At 36.9% G+C, this 19,671-nt stretch overlaps 1 protein-coding gene across 8 annotated transcripts in view; it reads left to right on the forward strand.

Moving 5' to 3' along the window:
- Window positions 1-19,671, forward strand: part of CCSER1 (coiled-coil serine rich protein 1) — a 562,640-nt gene that overhangs the window by 48,996 nt on the left and 493,973 nt on the right. For 7 of the 8 annotated variants that reach the window (XM_085545025.1, XM_015861337.3, XM_085545028.1 and 4 more), the window contains exons 2-3: window positions 9,818-11,176; window positions 14,605-14,792. In XM_085545025.1, coding sequence (XP_085401151.1) covers window positions 9,862-11,176; window positions 14,605-14,792 — 1,503 coding nt within the window. In that variant the 5' untranslated portion in view covers window positions 9,818-9,861. Of the gene's footprint in view, window positions 1-9,817; window positions 11,177-14,604; window positions 14,793-19,671 lie in introns of those variants that run through there. The other variant, XM_085545031.1, reaches the window with a different exon arrangement.

Below are 19,671 nucleotides of genomic sequence, written 5' to 3' on the forward strand. Positions count from 1 at the left end.
GGGGTTTTCTTCTCTTTTATTGTTTTTATCAGTGGAAAGATGAATGTATTAAACTTATTTGAATCTAACCTTGAAATAATTGTATTTCAGCAAATCAAAAGGGGAATAGCCTTGAGCCATTGCTGAGATTTATGAAAGTCTTCAGCAAAACATAAGGATTGCAGTTTATTTCTAAATTTAGTGGATTTATTAGTAAAAATGTATTCTTCCTACAAAAGTTATGTCAAGTAAAATACATTAACATATAAAGAAACTAAGGCAATTAGTTAGCAATTAAAATTACATAATACCAGGGTTGATAATTCTTAATGTATTTAATATTCAACCCCACAAGGAGAGCATCTTAAGTCTGCTGATGCCTGTGGGGAGTAGGAATCAAGTTAGCAAGCTGTGACTAGTCTGAGAATTTCCAGTTCATCTTTGTTCAAATCATGACTTGGGAATTGTTGTTTTCTTCTGTTGAACTTTGGGGAATTTGGAAAAGAATATTTTCACTCCTGTTGCTCTTAATGATGTATTATGTCATGATAACATAGCCAATAACTGCTATAGCGATGTTCTACAATTACCTTGTTATTAATCAATGACCTATCGGTAAATTAGTTTGCTCTGGGTGAGGCAGGGCCTTAGTGATTTACTTTGGTGAATACTATTATTAACTACTTTCGTGTATTTTATTTCTTAAATTCTTCATTTTATTTGGCTCTCCTGGCATAGTTTTTGTTGCGCAGTCCATTTCCAGGTAAGGATGTAAGGTAGCTGTGGATCCCTGTGCCTTGGTGTTGCTTTTAACAGCAGCTCTAAGTAGACACTTAAGTAAAAGTAGGGAATGAAGCCTGTGAATCTTCAGGACTGCATGATGAATTCCTTAGGGATTTGCCAAATTTCATTATAGATCATTAAAATGATAGAAATAGAATTCTTCCTGCACTGGTCAGCATGAAACAGAGAGAGACAAAGCCCAGCTTCCGTACACTAAAACAGGATGTTTGAATACTAGGAGTAATTAGATAGTTCTAACGATTACTTTTGCAAGAGTGAAAGAAAAACTGCCAATGGGGTGACTGAGGCTTATGGAGGGGAGAGGCCAAGTGTTTTAAATCAGCATGAATCACTTCAGTGGAGCCACATGAATTTGCAGCAGATGAGGATTTGGTTCATTTTTAATGCAGTTAAGGTCTCACACTCAGCCAGCCACAGAGGTAATAAATGATACTTGCTGTTGTTGTTATGGGCTGCTGTATACTCAGCAGAAGCAGGCAGCTCTTGAGACAGAAAAGCAGCCAAACTAGAAAAAGTATAGGAAGCTCAAGAATAAAAAATAAATTGCTGCTGACAGTGAAGTTGTGATCCTCGAAGATAAGAGGAGCAGACAAGGGAGGGCATGGAATAAAGACACTCAATCCTATTGGGGCCACAAAGGGCTAAGGTGGTTGTGAGATGGTTGCTTGAAGGCAGCAAGAGATATGAATTTGCAGTATACTGAATAACAGATTCCGTACATTTCAATACAGGAACGAACGCATTAAAGCAGAATCTGAAATCACTAGTATCAATGAAAATGAGCTGGATTGTGCTTTAAAAATGCTTGCGATGTCTTGTGAGCCAGCAGAATATTTTAAGTTGTTGTTTAATGAGAGAGCAGATAGAGGTGCTCCAAATGCCTGTGGGAACTTTAGTATTGTCATTTTGCTTTGCACTGTTGGCAGATCTAATGTTGTGACAGTGTAGTGTTGGTATAGAGCTAGGGCCCTGTTACTTTCCTGTATTTTCCTTATGAGAGTAGTGACTTGCTTATGTGATAGTGATCTGTTCCACTTCAATTGCAAAGTAAGAAGCTGTCAAGGAGTCTGTCCTGCTTCAGTGTCCTGATCTGGGTGAAATGCTTTGCCAGCGTATGTATTGTGGACACATTGCAGCTGGTCTTCCTGCATGAAGAAACAGGAAGGTTCTTGATGAATTTTCTTTTTAGGATAGTCTTAATTATTTATTCATAAATAAAAATGAGGAAAGACTGCATGTAGTAAGGAACAGAATGTGTACACACAAGTTAAAACTGGGGCTTAATCTATATAATTGAAAATCAAAGCACTGCCTGTAAATGAGCACTGACTAAATGCTATGTTTATTAAGCATGAAATCCAAACTTACTATTCTTACTAAATTCTTCATTGAGCAAGATTCTGTGTTATCTGTAAGCATCATATGAATGCTACCATCTATTGTGGGTAGGGAGGAGGATGCCGTTTAGCCTGGTTACCAGGCTGACATTTCTGTGTCTGCCAAAGGTATCTCTCAATGTTAATCAATGTGTTTATGTATGCTGTAATTACCATTTGCACTCAGTGACCTGTGTAAGTCCACTTGTTAGAAGTGAATAACTCACTCTTATTTAAAAGGAAGTAGTAGAGGAGTGGATGGCATGGCATTTGAATCACAGAGCAACCATAAGCTGTCTTTGAGATGTGGTCTTTCAGGTTATTTACAAGTCTGTTTCTGATTAAGCTATGTAAATACTGTGAACAACAGGTGTTATAAGAAATGTATTGTACACTTTTCCAGAATCCAGATAACTAATAGTGGTCAGAGGTGCACAAAACAGGCACACAAGTATAACTGTGACCTCAGTATGGTAAGGTCCTGTTCTTTTTTTCTGACCTATATTTTGTCTGACTCTGGGACAGGTGAAAATCAGTTGCCTTTCCTCCTCATGTAATTAAAGTTTTGCTAGTAGACGATCCCAGGTCTTTTGGAGAGTAACTGGTTGTAGGGTGAAAATGAAGACTACCCAAAAGATTGCTTCATGTATGTAATGATATTTTATATATTATAGTAAAGTTCTTTGAAATACCTTTCATTATAGAATCTCCAAGGTTGAGAAAGACCTCCAATGTCATCTAGTCCAACCATTCACCTACTGCCAATATTTTGCCACTATACCGTGTCCCTTAGTAACACATCTAAAGATTTCTTGAACATCTTCAGGGATGATGACTCAACTGCTTCTCTGGGCAGCCTGCTCCAGCACCTGACCACCCTTTCAGAGAAGAAATTTCTCCTAATGTCCAACCTGATCCACCCTTGGAACAACTTGAGGCCTTTCCCTTTAGTCCCATCACTAGTTAAATGGAAGAGGCTGACACCCACCTCACCACAATTTCCTTTTGGATAGTTGTAGAGAGCTATAAGGCCATCCTGTGAGTTCTTTACCCAGCAAAGAGTGTATCTGTCCCAGACATGGGCTGCCAGCTTCTCCAGGAGAACACTGTGGGAGACAGTGTTGAAGACTTCGCTGAAGGTCTAGGTAGACCACATCAACAGCATTTCCCTCATCCACCAGGTGGGTCACTGGATCATAGAAGGAGATCAGGTTGGTTAAGCAGGATCTTTCATGAACCCATGCTGCCTGGGCCTGATCTGGTTGTCTCACACGTGCTGTGTGATCCCACTCAAGATGACCTGTTCTATAACCTTCCCTGGTGCTGAAATCAGGCTGATTGGCCTGCTGTTTATTGGGTCCTCTTACAACCCTTCTTGTAGATGGGAGTTTTGCTGGCAAGCCTTCAGTCCTCTGGGACCTCTCCAGATGGCCAGGAGTGCTGGTAGATGCTAGAAAGGGGCATAAGAATTTAAGGTACTGGGTATTTGAAATTCACATAAGTAAGAGCTATAGCCTGAAGGTTTCTAGAGTTCAGTTTCCCGACTTGCTTGCTTACTTAGTGATAATCAGTAAATAAGCCATATGACTAATTTCATGCTAATGCTTTCTTCCTAATTTAAAGTCAGGAGAGGATATAGATAACATCTCTAGTTTTCTTCTTTTAATGTTTGCTGTGGTTTTGATTTAATCCAAGCACTGGGGATAGCAGTTGAAGACTTATAAGAGCTGTCAGGTTTTTTTTGTACTTGACCAGTCAGTCAGAACTGGAGACAGTGGTGTTGATGTATGTGTGACTTCCAGTTTACTTCCTGCAAATTAATTTGCTTTCTTCCTTCGCTGCTTCTGAAAGCACTACACACAGTGCAGTACAGAAAGGAATGATGTGTTGGGTTGAATGCATGTGTAGACATGAGAAATTTTCTAAAAATTCAGCTCTATATGTTGGTCAGTCTTGCTTTGTTTATAAATAACTGTTGAGGAAAAATCAAACTGTAAGTGATGGCCAAGATCATTCTAGCTTATAAAATCAGATACATAAAATACAGCTGTGGCAACTGTTCTACAAACAAGGCTATTGATCTTAGTAACATGTGGCTAGGGTTATATGCACGTTGAAAGAAAAGGAGAGAATGTTATTCAGAAAAGCAGTTGGAGCTTAGATATTAGAGGGAAATGCTAGCAAAATTTCATTTGTGAAAACATTACTTCTATATTAACAATCCAACTTAGCTGGTGAATGTGTTCTGTTATAAAAGAGTTTGGTTTTGCTTGTATTTTCAATGAAGCTGTTTTAAACCAATTATATTATCATTGATAACAGATGAAGTTTGAAGGCTTTATACACAGAAGTTTGTTTTAAATACAGAATGAGTGTTCTAATGGATTTAATGGTCTATGCAAAGGAAAAAAACAAAATTAAATAAATATGATGGAGACACAAATAAGATTGAAACAAAATTTGGGAAAATTGGAATAATGTTCAAGGCGGTGGTGCTTAGCTGCTAAGTATCTAAGTGTGGGATATGCGGGCTGTGAAGCTGCCTGCTGAGTTAATGGGCAGAACATCATGACTGCCTTGTGCTGCACCAGACTTCTGTTGACTGGCTGAATATGAAATTATTTTGTATGTGTTTGTTTGGGAGTTAATTTAGACGTTTGTAGTACCCTGGTGTCAGCCTCATGTCTGTGCAAGTCTGGAGCCAAGTGGTCACTGCAGACATCTCTGCGGTGCAGGAGATGTTACACGAGGATCTCGCGTGCTCTCTGTTTAAATATTCACAGTAGTCTTGTGTGTTTCATTTATTAAATGATTCTTGATTCAGTGTTTCTGTTCTTGTTTTGATTAAGGGCTGGGGCGTTTCAAGTATTTGTCATTTAGAATCCTGTTTAGACTATTAGATAGCTAGCTACTCATTTTCAAGTTTTTTATGGAAGATACTGTTTATTGTTTCTAGGAGGTATGTCTTTAAGGAGGGCATCTTTAGGAAAGATGTGTTTTGAAAATGTGTAGAGGTAGTATTTTACAATGAAAAAAAAAATATAGGCCTACACATGGCAATTGCTTGTTCAATCTATTAGATTTTATTGTGGACAGGTATTTATGGTAATGGTAAAATTCACAAACAATTTCAGGTCCTAAATTTGTCTCAAAGACCGTGAGAAGTGCAGAAGGCGCTCATGCTTTGTCGTATTTGCAATCAGTTAAAAAGCAGATCGACTGCTCCATCTACTGGTGTCTAAACGCCCCAGCCAGAGCTGCTCTATGAAATACCTGGTGTGCCCTGGCACAGCTCTGTGAGTAACGCTCTGCAGAAGGAGAAATTAAAAATACTGGGGTCTATTCCTCAGCTAGCGATCAGCCAATAGATTTTTGTAAAGACACTGGGCAATGTTCAGATGATTTTACTCATTGTAAGTACTTGAACTTTCCTTTTCCTGCCTTTATTAACTAAAAGTTGAAAGACATTTGTTTCTTTTGGCGTGATACAACATACGAAGTACGGAGCGTGTTGTAGAATCCTTACCCTGTTCATTTACATATTTTGTATAATATAATTTGGTTGGATTGTTCTTCCTAAGATCTCTTGTATGGGGAAGAAGTCTAAAACATCTGGTCTCTGTGTTTTCTCTTGCAACAAAGTATTCAGTATATTTTTGAGAATAATCAGAGGATTATTCTTTTTCTTACTTTCATTTCTGCAATATCTTGGTGTAGAGCAATGTGAAAAGAAACTATTTATATCTGATTAACTATTGCTAAGAATGGGGGAAAAAGTCTTGTTCATGTTTTGCCTCACACTTTGTTTCTTATTTGCATTGATGTTAACATGGGAGCATGGAATTTTGGAGCTGTAGCCAAATGTTTGAGGAGAAGCAGATCATGGAATAATCCACCATTATTCCATTCCATTATTCTGGCTGCAGTGAAGTGTTTTAAGGAGATAATATTATGAGAGAAAATAAAGAACTTCAAAAATCTGTCCCGTAAAAAGCATAATTGAACTTTCTGCTGTACTATTCAAGTAAGCACTTCAGTTTCAGTAATATTTGGGTTTTAGAAATAATAATTAAAAAATGATTTAGAAAGTAGTAGTTTGTGTATTTGTTAAGTTCCTTTATGAGCAAAATTTAACATGTTAAGAATGAATCCTAATTCAATTTTCTTTCACAATATAAGTGTAATTTGAAATTAAAAGATTGTTGGGGCGGGGGGGAGGGGATGTGAAGGGAACAAAAACAGTATTTAATGTTATTTCTGGCTAGTTGGATTCGTAGCGACTCAAGTTGAATCATGTAGTTACATTCTGGCCTCTCTCTCTATATATATATACTTATATGGATTATTTATATATATATTTTATATATATATATAGGTATGTTATATTCAGGCTGTATTTTGACTATTCATATGATGTGATGGTTGTGCAATTTTACTCTATTTTTTTAAGGATGCTGATATAATGGAAAACCATCCTAGACCTGTCTGTCTTGTTTTTGTAGATCCTTCTTGTTTGCATGACTAGTATTCTAGCTAGTGTTCTAACAAGTGTGTTGTTCCTTGAAGGTAAAAGCAGCTTTGTGGTAGGTCCTAGAATTAATGTGCAGGATAAGAGTAGCTGTGATTGTTGTAGGAAAAGTCCAGGTTAGCCTTGAATTACAGATAGTTTTTGCCCTTGCAATGCTACTTCTGTATGGTTTACTTTTTCTTTTCTTTTTGTTTTTAACAGCTCTGTCAGTAGGGCTAAGAATATTGTTTATAGAAAATTAGTGGCTTGGTACAGAATAAACATTTTGCTGTGTGGGAAATAACAATGCAGCTGAACTGAATTTTACTCTTTAAGATTTACTGTTATAAAATAGTAAATGCAATTAAGGGAAATGTGAAGACTGAAAGGGAGCAACACCTCTTTAATTTAGTTAATAATAGAACACAGATGGCAGTTTATAAGCCTCCTGAATTAAGGAAAAAAAAAATAGACTTATAATTTTGTATACCAATATATATTCTTTTCTATATTGCAAGTAGAACAGTCATTTTGACTCAGTGCTAAACTTCAGTACTTAAATTTGCTCCACATATTCAATTAAGCATTCCTGCATACATGTCTGTATTTGTTTTCAGAAATGTTTTATGATACCCATTGTTTCCCTAGAAAGAATAGTAAATGTTTTAATGAGCTTATACTTGATTATAATGAGCTTATACCTTATCGTAGTGAGCTTATTTAATGTGTGAGGATTTCTGCTGCCTGGATGATAGAGGTGTTGACAACCTGTGTGTGCTCTGCCTTCAAGAGGCAAGGAAGAAAGAATGAGCAAATGCCATCAATGTTATCTGCTGTTAGAGGCAAGGAATTCCATTAAAGACTGCTACCTCCTGGGCAGTAACATTGGGATTGGTTGATAGGAATAATGTCTATTATTATTTAGACATGTAATTCCATTTGCAATAAAAATTCTAAAATGCTTTTTTTCTCCTTTTTTATACTACTTTTGGCTCTTAGTTGAGTTAATTTCCTAATTATACAATAGGAAGGCTTGATCTCTGGTGAACTGATATTTAAGATGTGGGCCTCAGAGCATACAGTCGGAGTGAATAATAATTTGTTTGAGCATAACAAAATCTATAGCAATTTAATATATTTTAAAAATATTTGGGCTATCTACTGCAGCTGTGAAACTGTATTTTAAGAGCTCTTTTCAGTGATTATGGTGTCTGATTAAAATAATAGGAAGGGCCTTCACAGTCTTATTGAATATTCCTGTGTTGTCTGTGCACATCTGTATGCCTGCAAGCACATGTTCACAGAAGCAAAAACAAACAGACAAACAAAAACTAAAAAACAAAACAAACAAACAAAAAAACCCAAAAACAACCCACCAACACCACCACAATATTTCTGAATTAACACAATATATCTGAAGGTGGCTAAAAACAGATTTGTGTGGAGAGAGTCAAGGGGCTGAATGGAGCTTTCTGATGTGTTTTCAGCAGGTTGAGTTGTGGGAAGGTGAAGAATGTAGTGTAAAGTAAGTCCTCACGTGATCTGACAGCCTGGATCCACTCTGCTGCTGCCAGTACTCCCTCTCTTGGCATTATAAACATGAGGGGCATTGCATATCATAGTCCTTGTGTCACTTGGTTTACTTGATGCAAAGCTATTTTGATATGCTGCTTGTTTGCCTGTACCACCAATTCTGTCCCTGTAAGACTGAAATTTAAATTTGTGTCAGTTCAATTGCTGGACTTCGGTATTATCCAGCTCAGGTTTTAGCTTGTAATTGACGATGTGTTCTAGAAATCAGTGACTGCAAGCTGTGTCTCCCTTCATAAACTAGAAAACTTAATTGATTCCTCTTGCTATTTAAATTGTGGTTGCTTGATAGTGCACATTCAAACTGGAGCTGTGGTGGCAGAAGTCTATTCGCAAATCTCTAAACTTTATCATTACTCTTTCTTTTAAAGTGATATAATATAGATGTAGTTATAAGTACCCATTGAATATATGCTTGTATGTTTGTATACGTATACACTATATAAATATACATACCATTCATATATATTTATTGTAGCCATATAAAGCGTATTAAATCCCTCATTAGATGAATGAATTTGGCTTTTGCCCTTGACGTACAAATGCTGCTTAGATAAATGAGCTGATATTTTTTCTTATGTGCTGATCACTTGCAACTGGGGAAGTTGCACTGAAGCGTTACACCTCTCTTGTTCTTGTGATCGTATTGTCTGATTTTATTGCTCTCTCAGTGGTCCTATCACTCAGCACAGTAGTTTAATATGGCAGGAGCCAAAAGGAGGAACAACTGTTGTATACTTCTTAAAGATCAGTTTTATTATGGTATATCTGCTATGCTGTTAATATAAGTTTTTATTTCTTAAATATTAAAAGACACCAAACATTTGTACAAAACACATTTTGCTAATTATGAAAAAAATGGCAAAAACATCTGATTTTAAGCAAGAAAAATGGCTTCAAGAGGATCTTACACAACTGCTAAAATGGAATTTTAAGTTCAAATCTGTCAAAGTGGTCATACATTTTGACAGTGAATTGCTAGAGCTAAACGTTCTCTAGGAAGAATGGGTGTTGGTGAACATGATTGCAACACTAGAATTTTGTTTGCTCAAAGATGGTACATACTGCCTTTCGTAGGAGCACATAAAGGAATTAAAAATCCAACCGGACAGCAAGATTGAAGACTTTAAATCTTGTTAGTTTGGTTTACTTGCAAAAATGATGTTTAGAAAACCAAAATCATGTTTTGCTTTATGTAGAGAAATCAATAATCTCAGAGAGGTTATGTTTTAAAAGGAGATGTGTTCTAAGATCTTAAATAACAAGGGGTATTTGGGTGAAATATTTGTGTATTCTGTAGATTTATACTGTTACCCAGTATGATATGCATTGCATAATGTATGGAATTGTATATCTTGTGTAGAATGTTTTGAGTCACATCTTTGCTTGATTACTAGGATTTTGGTGCTGCAGATCGAACATAATTTTGATTCTAGTATGCATGATGAGATGGAGCTGTACGTAAGATTGATGTCATTTGATGTCTCAAGTGTTTTGGCTGACTTAAAACTTGTTCATTTGGCCTTTAGGCTGAATTATTATTCTCTTTTTCTCACCCCAGATTAATTTCTTGGCTGTGAAGAATTGTGAACACCTCGTGCCCTGATGGGGGACTCGGGATCCAGGCGATCAACTCTAGTATCTCGGTTGCCAATATTCAGGAGAAGTATTAGCCGGAGACATGACTCCCTCCCTTCTTCACCTTCCTCTGCCAGTGCTGTGGGTGTGCACACATCCTCCCCATCCAGCACCAACTCCAGCTCAGGGAGCACAGGCAAGCGCCGGAGCATATTCCGAACTCCTTCCATTAGCTTCCATAACAAGAAAGGGGGGGAGCAAAAGCCTGATGCCGCCAGCCAGAATGTTAACATCTCAAATGGTGCCCAGCCCTCTCTCAGCACTTTTCAAAAACTGTGCCTGGAGGAGCACATTAAAAGCAGAGGAAGGCATTCGGTTAGCTTTGGCAGCTCTCGCAGCAAAAAGATAACGAGGTCTTTGACAGATGATTTTGAAAAGGGAAAGGAGCCTTCAGCTAATAAGAATGTCTTCATAAATTGCATAAGCTCTGGCAAAAATGAGGGTGATGATTCTGGCTTTGTGGAGGAGCAGAGCCGCTGCTCTGTCAAGCAGTCCACACGAAAACTTCTCCCTAAATCTTTTTCATCACACTACAAATTTTCCAAACCAGTTCCACAAAGTCAATCAGTTTCTTCTGTGCCTCAGACTGGGTGCATGCTGGAGATAAAATCCTACGTAGAAAGCGAACCAGTGATTTCTGCATCCTCTTCTCCATGCTCAGCTGAGGTGACGGAGTGTGTGGGGAGCACTTTGCAGTCTCCACTGCTCTCAGCTGACCTCACGGCTGTCCAGACCCCCTCTGACTTCATGACATTGACAGAGGATTCTGTTTCAGAGGTTGATGCTCTGCCCAGCAGTGGGAATGGAGCGCTGCTAGCAGAGGATTTTGGCCACAGTGTCTCTACCTCTCAGACAATCTTTAATCCTGCTGCTGTTACAGTGAAGGAAATGGATTATGTGGGAAGTACTTCCCAGTCTGCTGCTGTATCTCCTGCAAGTCATGCAAGCTTGTGTAGCATTGAATCTAATTCCTTGTTCAAAACCTCAGCTGCTAATCAAACAAAAGTATCATTGCAAGCCAATGAACTATTTGGTACAGATGCCAGGCACAAAGGAGAAATGAACTCAGCAAAGGTGAATTTAGAAACCTTTGCGTTGCAGCATAAAGAAGAACCAGGAATGCACTCTCCAGCAGCAAAGGAGTTGAGTGGGGACCAAGAGGAAAGCATGTTCTCTAAGCATATGAGAGAAACAATTCCTGTAACTGAGCCTAAAATTATTCAGCGTTCTGAACCTCAGTCCTTTAAAACACAGCAGGGATATGAGACAAACCATTCTAACGGTATGTACTCTGTTATTTAATTGTGAGGTTTGATGGTTTTGGAACTGGCTTGCTTTCTTTTTCTTCTTTGTTATGATTTAGAGATTGATTGACCATTAAATGTTTGTCAGTGCTATCTAGAAAGATGAAAAGTTATGAATTGCTCTATCCTTCCAAATAAAGCTTAAACCAGAATAAAAAGAGGTATAGAAGAAAAGCCTTTGATTTTTTTTTGGGGTGTCATATTTTACCATTTAGTAGTAGTAACATCCATCAGTGATGTTGGTATCTATGTTTTCCTTTGATAGAAAATGCATTAAGAAAGAGTATTGATTCTTGCCTCTTACTGAATGGAAATTCTGGGATTTTTTGAGGCATGACTATATTGGACTTGAGTCAAAGTCTTGTGTTGTTTGACATAGAAAAAATGCCAAAAAAGAAAACTCTTTTAGCTGATTATGAGCAATAATTTACTTTCTATTTTGCAGTACTCTAGGTTACAAAAGTTCCTGATATGCACATGCTTTTATTTAGGTGATGCTATGAAATAGTTTTTAGGAAATGTTACTGTGGCAGAGTACAATAATATATTTATGTTTTTATCTGAAATGACAGTGTGCTGATTCTCAATTCAAAGATTATGTAATGGAGCCAGTTAACTAGCAGCTGGGTCTTTAGCATACAAAAAAGGAGTTTGAAAATACTAACAAGATGGAGTAAATAAGCTATTCCTGGATCTCAGTCTATAGAAAATTGTAACTAAAATCTCAAAGAAAATTGTTTGCTGCTCTGATTAAAAGAACTATATTTAATATCAGCCTGAGATGTAATATGTGATAACTTGTAGAATTTCAGTCATTTTGGCTTTGTTTTCCATGCACTTCAGCCTAGATCACACCATTTAAATACAGGTATCTGTTGGCTTTGACTTATGCCAGATTTGTACCACTGGTCTGCAAGTCTGGTCAGGAAAGGCCAAATATCATAGAAGCTGGGAAGTATGTTTTAAGCAAGCACAAAGTTCCATTTACAGGACAACTCTTCTGAATAATACTCCCTGTAATTCAGGAGCAAACAATGATTTACTCTTCCTGTAGACTACTAAATGTCTATGGGATTGGATGGGTGTCACAGGTACTCTACCTGAGTGTACTGAGGAAACTGGCAAAAGTGCTCACCAAACTACTTTTCATCATTTATTGGAAATCCTGATCATCTGGGGAAGGTTACAGATGACTGAAGTCTTGCCAGTGTGAGACTCATCTACAAGAAGGGTAGGAAGAAAGATTCAGGGGAAGCCTGACCTCAGTATTGGAGAAGGTTATAGAGCGCATCATGTGAACTGTAATCACACAACTTTTGTGGGCCAACCAGGGGATCAGGCCTAGCCAGCTTGTCATGTCCTGTTTGACCAACTTCACCTCTCTCTACATCGTTGCAGTGATGAGGTGACCTGCATTGCGGATGGGGGAAATGTTGCTGAAGCATTCTCCTGGAGAAACTGGGACACTTACTTAGTCATGTAGATCATAAGCAATCGGAAGCGATCTTACTCTTCAGTTGTTTTTCACTGTATGGGATTGTTGGGCATTTTGTTCATAAATGGCTACGTAACTTCAAATTAATCCGCTATATTAGCTTTCATGAGAGGAGACCTGCTTATCTTGAACCTTATTCAGCTGGGACAAAAAAAAAATGTTTCAACTGAAGTAAGTTACCTGTTCTGAGCACTTTGTCTTGATGTCTTTGGCTCACTTGTGAAATGGGCTCACACTTCTTAATCTGATTAGTAGAGTGGAGTAGTTAAAATGAAAAACAGGGAGCGTCACTAAGTGATGAATTTCAAATTCCATGTGTGTTCCTAATCGTGTATCAGCAATCGTATATTGAATCTGTATTCCTGTAAGGCAGCTAACTGGTTTTGAAAGTGTAATAGACTTTTGTAAATGAACCTAATATTCACCGAAACACTGTAGCTAATACTACACTGCTTAGAAGTCAATGATTAATTATTATGGTTTTTTAATTCTATTCCAGATGTACTTTTTTTTTTTTTTTCTCCCTGATTTGTGTAGTGAAGAATGTATTTAAAATCAGAAAGTGATCAACCATGTTTAAGGACTGATGAAAAAGTGCAGAAAATCCTACTATGTGGAAAAAAAAAAAAGAGCGTAGCAAGTTTGTAGTGTTTGGAAAGATGTAATTACAAGTATTGTTATTGTTGCCAACAGACTGTTTTGAACACCAAATGTATTTTAAACTGGGCACCAATGTAAAGTATTTCTGTGCACTTTATGTAACAATAAGTATTTTCTCTTTCGTAGTTGGTCTCAGGGCAGATTTCATTGTCGACAGTGTCATAAAATTGACTCAAATATCTGACCAGATTGGACATGTAATATATTTCTTAATATATGCTTATGTAGTTTTATGTGGTATATATATATATTCATTTTGTAAAACTGTTAAGGAAATGTCTGCTCTCTTGCAAAAGGCAAAAGAAATTAAGATTTCATGCGTTACATTTATTATGTGTCACAGTTTGAAGCGTGACAGGGCAAGGGGACCCCCTACTCCCCTTCTGTGGAGAAGGGAAAAAAAATGACCCAATTAAGTTAAGAAGGGATAACAAATTTACTACAAATTGTAAAAGAAAAAGTAAGATAACAAGAAAAAGAGTTATAATTAATAACTCAAATGGGAGAGAAGAAGGCGGTTATGACCATGCTGTTGCTTACTGGGCTGCTGGAACCTGGAGAAAACTTCACCCCTATCACTATGAATAATAGGTCATGTGGAAGCCCTTGTGAAATGTAGTGAATCTCAGTGTATCTTCCTTGTGGAGAATTAAAACACATGTGAGACTGCTATAAAGAACATAAGACTAGGAAGTACAGCTCCACAGTGCACTGTGTCTCAGCCTTTTGTTGCACAGTGTCATGATATGGAATACCAACATAACCAGGACATTATGCTATTTTATTTTCCATTTTTCCCCATCTCTGAAGTTGCCCTAGCAATTTCTTCCTCTTTTCTGATGTAATTTTACTTAATGCGAGTTGAGAACTGGGATTCAGCCTGCAGTATGAGTTTGGAGAGCATGGATGCAGAGCTGTGCTATACATGCTGCTAACGAAGATGTGACCTGGCCCTACAAAAGTTAAGGCAGGTTATGTTTTTGCACCAGAGAATCAGTGATAGTTTCTCTGATAGATTTTACTGGACAACAAGTTTGGAAGCCTCTAAGAATGAAGAGGGAAAGGAAGGATAGGCTAAGCTTTTATTTAGTTAAATAGAATCTGTTTTCTACAGGATACAATATTGAAATTATCACTGTTAGAATCTTATGTGATTAATTGCTAAACATTTAAAGTCATTTGTTTTCTGTAAGAAAATATTTGTAGAGAATAATCCTCTATAACCATTGCTGATTGCATGTTTATTTGTAGTTGGTCTTGCCAATAGCTTCAGTCCATACCGAGAAGGCAGATTTATTGAGAAGCGGCTCAGATCCTCCTCAGAAGGCACAGCTGGAAGCAGTCGACTAATCATAAAACCAAAGGATGGCAATGCAGAGGAGCTTAACAGCCTACGGAAGCAGAGAGCTAGCTCATCTTCTTCAAAAATGAACAGCATGGTGAGTTGATTCTTGTATGTGTATTTTTATTTCATTTATTAGTGCAGCTACAGTAAGCAGCAAATTTGCAAGATGGTAATAAGTAACTTAAATGTTGAGTTGAGCTTCCAAAATGTGGTTCAGGCTGAGCTGCAGAGATGACATATATTTATTTATTTATTTATTTATTTTCAGGCTGTGAAAATAAATTGTGAAAAGTATTATACATTTGCAGTGAAGATCTTATTGTAGTTGTGCTTTGTTGATTTTACTGTTGTAGTTATTTCATGGAATCATACATGTTGTGAATGAGATGAAATTGAGAAGTTTTGCAGAGAGGAATTTGTTGGTAAGGAAGCTCATAATGGAAAGGTCTAGATAGTCCCTTTCAGAACAGGTGAGAAAGCTCAGTGCTTTCACTCTAAGAGCAAAGTAAGGAGGGAGAGGAAATCTTCCCTTCTGAGAACCCTTGAAAATCCCTGGGACTGAGAAATCTATGACAGGTCAGATCAGTGTGGATCACTGCTTCTGAAACTTTGTTGGGTGAAATGGTAATAGAATGAGATAACTGACATTGTGCTGTCCTATAGGTAGTAAATATAAACATTTGAAGATGAATGTAATTTATAGGTGTGCATATACTTTCAGGTGAGAGGAAAAAAATGATACTAAGATCAAACATATACAGCAACAACATCCACTCTTTTGCTTATATAAATCACAAAAATAAGTTTTACAGCTGCTATGAGTTTGAAGTACTTTATTTGATATTCTAACTGAAGAAAGCAAGATTAATTTGCACTGATATTTGAAAACAATTTTCTATAGAAAGAAAACATCTCAAGGTTTCTTACTCTTATACAATGTTGCTAAATAGATCTATAAAGAAAGAGCTTTTTTTTTTTTTTCCCTTTTTGGATTTACGTAATGGTACTTAACAGCCTTTGTGTTGTTATGGTCTAGGACCAAGCAACTTTCTAAGAGAGTCCTATGCAAACACAACTGCCTTTTCTAAGAGAGAATTTTTTTGTAGTTTTTCAAAAATGTGAAACTAATTTGTGCAAGCTCATGCTAGATTTCCAAAGCTCATTATTCCAAAACAGCATGTTCTTTTGGTTTTATGGACAGACACAAAAGTTCAATAACTGATACTGTTGTTTAGGTATTGTTTATGACTGTGTTACCTTGCCTGCCGCTGAAGGTAGCACGTTATTTCTTTCTCACTCAAGGAAGCAAGGAAGCATAAGTTTTATCCCTGTCGGATTCACCCATACTGATTGCTGGTCAGTGATTTAAAAGTAGGTCCCCATACAATTAAATAACATAGTGTGAATTCCCCTTAAGGAAGCCATAGCAGGAAATCTGAATTGGGCTTTTCTTAAAAGATTGTGAAGTTTGTCAAGGTGAATCTCACCCACATCTAAATGTGCCATCTAAACATTAGTTCATAGACTTTAGTAATGTTGCTCTGTATAGCAAGAGAAAATGACATCATTATAGAATACATTTTTACTATGCACAGCTATAAGAATTTTGTATGTTGTACAGGTTTGTATGGCCGTTGTACCACTATCTTGAAACACTCAATTGAAAGTTACTTGATGTCTTGTACGTGAACGCTTGACTCACTTTGGTATGACCTGTGGAGTGTGGATTACCTGCTTAAATGAGAAGATTATTCCTTCCTCAGCACTATCATATTGTGCAGATTTACCAGTACTGACTGATTAATTTAATTTTATACATCTACTATTATCCTTCCTATCTAGTTTGTTGCTAGCTTGTCATGTGGTTAAAAATAAAATGTATGTCAACAACAACAAAAATACCACTGCTTTTTTAATACACTCTGTGTATTAAAATACACAATTATGTTCAAAGAAGCAAGATAGAAATAATTATTACATTGCAGATGAAGCCTTTGTATTATTACAGTTTTTAATTACAGCATGTTTATTTAGCAAATTCACATCCAAATATCAGTGAATCTTAACATTTCAAAACCAGAACACCGTGACATTAAAAACTCCTGTTTTCATGTGGGCATATAGGGACTTTATGCAGTAAAGAACTCGCTCACTTTGCCTTAAGACTTTAAACCCTATTTTACTTATCAGACCTGAGCTATAAGGCTGATCTTTGCATTCATTTAAATACTAGACTAGGCTGATGTGTTAATACTTCATTGTGTACAGCCTGGTGTTGATGATGCAACAGGGAGGGTGACAATACTTGTACAACAGGAAAAGGACTAAGTGTGTATGTGTTATTTCGATCTTTTTTTTTAAAGTATTGTGCAATAATTCCACTTTAGTTGTTGTTGTTTCTTTTAACTTACATTAATGAGGTTGTCTTCAGATTCACTAGTATTTGCTCGTAGCATAGTTGGAGTCCAAGAAGTTCTGTGTCACAATTGCTGTGCACATCCATGAGTAGAAGTTCTTTCAGCTTTTCCACCAATATATACAGGTACCAACTTCATATGTTCAGAGAAATGCTAGATAAAACTTTCATTTCTTTAAAGATTTAAAGAAAAACAAAAACAAAAATCAGGAGGCAAAAGAACAAGCAGACCTTCCTAAAAGGAATTAAAGATGGAAGTAATTGTATATTCATAATAATAACTGAAAGCCCCTTCACTGTATTTGTCAAAAGCAGTTCATGTTTAACACCTCAGTAGCGAGGAGTTGCTAGTGAGTACCCTTTCCTCACAAGCTGAAGGAAGTCTTCCAGGAGTTCATTTGTTTTTGTTCTTGTTGGCATGTAACACGGGATTCTTCTGCTGCTTGCCCAGAGGGGAACAGGAAACAACAGCTGGGGGGGTGCTATGTTTGTACAGAAGAGCAGAAAAGACCCACTCAGAGACTGGAGAGTTTAAGAAACTGCTCTTCCTCCTAAACAGTTCTATCAATGTAATAAGCTTGCATGATGGCAATGTTCTGTTCTAAGACAACAGGTAAAGGCTTAGATAGGTCAATCTCCTACAGTATGTGTCAAACCTACCAAGACGGTTGCCTGCTCCTCTAACAGCAGCACTGATTCATTTGTGAGGCTCTGAAAGTTAATTAATTATCTGGATGTGTAATGGAAAAAAAAAAAACCAAAAAAAACCCCTTCAGAATAACTTGTCTGCAAATGTTCTGACTTCCTAGCACTGTAAATAATGAACTGAAACAGATGTGTGAAATTAACTGCTCAGGTTACTAATTATGTGCGTTTCCATCAGAATATGCAGAGTCCTTGCAGTGACTGATTTTTACCGCAAGATGTCAGTATTTCACCAAAAATTGTTGGAGAATCAGGCATTACTAAGTTACACGAAAGATGAAAACTGAAATTCAGGGCATATTTTTTGGAACTCTTTGTCGGCTAGTCCATGTTGTATAATACAGTGCTTTCAAATGCACATGGTTGTTACAGATGCCATTTAAATAAATTCATATTTTGATAGAAATTAAACATTCAGACCATTACATTATCAATTACCACTTATAAATGGAGACAAATTAACTGCATCTTGGATTGATAGAAACTGTGGCTGTCCTCATTATTCCCACAACTCCTCTTCCTTACAATGCGTAACAATATGTTGTTGTTGTTTGGTGGTGGGTGGGGGGGGGGGGAGAAATATGCAGCCCTACAAGACCAACAAAAAGAACAGAAATTTGAGTAGTTTAAATCTAAGAGAGAACCATAAGAATTGCATTTAAAAATAATATGATCAAGCCCCCACATTGCTTGAAGCAATTTCTTTTAAGATCATCAGGGAAGAAAGATTTGATGTGCTGGAATACTTAAAATCAAGAGTAGAAGCTGAGGTCAGTTGGAGCAACAAACTGATCTATCACTTTTCATACAAGTGTCTGATTTGAAAAGATGACTATCACAGCTCTCACTTTCATAAATAATAACAGATTTTTAAAAAAGAATATACATTGCTTTTAAAACAAAACAAACATCAACAACAAATAACCTAACAACCATCTCCCCCCCATACACAAAAACCCAACAAACAAGAAGTAAGGAATTTTGAAATGCCAAATTTTAAATAAGTCAGTTGTTAGAATCAAACTGTTTTAAAGGAGGTTGTCATTGAAAATTGCTGTATGTTACTATAGGCTTATAAAAACAACAGCACAACAAAGTTGAGGACTGTTGGAGTTCTTAGACCATGATGCTCTATGCTTTAAGCACATGCATGCTTTTGTTCTGTCTCAAAATGTGACTGTGTATGTAGTAGAATGAGACAGTTCATACCTGACTTTGTGGCTCTGTATTACAAAAAACATGTTTGACTGTGTGACTGCTCCTTTGCACACACCTGGCTGTCAGCGTATGCACTACATGACTAAAATAGACCTGATTTTTCTGCTTCTTACTTTCTTGGTGAGTGAATATTATTGCTGACCTTTGTGTTCTGTAGACGTTTGCATCTCTCTGTGGGCATTCATTTGAGCCCAAGTTTTTCTTCAGTTCCTCATATTATAATTTTGCCTAAATGAGTGTGAGTTTGCCATTTCTTAAATTGAGATATAAGTTTACATTTTTGCAGGTAAAAATTGTGTATCCTTGCTCTCCGTTCTGCCTTCTCTTCTTTTGCCTGCAGCAAAGCAGCCTTGCCTATTTGTGTCAATTCAATTAGGTCTGCATTTTTAAATGTTTATTTATTTATTTTCCCAGAATGTGGCTTTGACTGTATCCTCCCTTGCTTTGCTTCTTCCCCTTGATTCTAATGTATCAGATAAAACTTCTTGTTTCCAGTTAAAGGACTTTCATGGCCTAAGGTCATTCCAGCTTTTTTTTTTTTTTTTCCCCACACCTTTAACATTGATGCAAGTCTTATTGCCCACTTGTTAAACCATCGAACAGTCATATCCATGCTTTCTCTCACACTGCCTAC

Source organism: Coturnix japonica, chromosome 4 (genome assembly GCF_054131305.1).
Source record: "Coturnix japonica strain WE chromosome 4, WE-NBRP24, whole genome shotgun sequence".
NCBI lineage: Eukaryota > Metazoa > Chordata > Aves > Galliformes > Phasianidae > Coturnix > Coturnix japonica.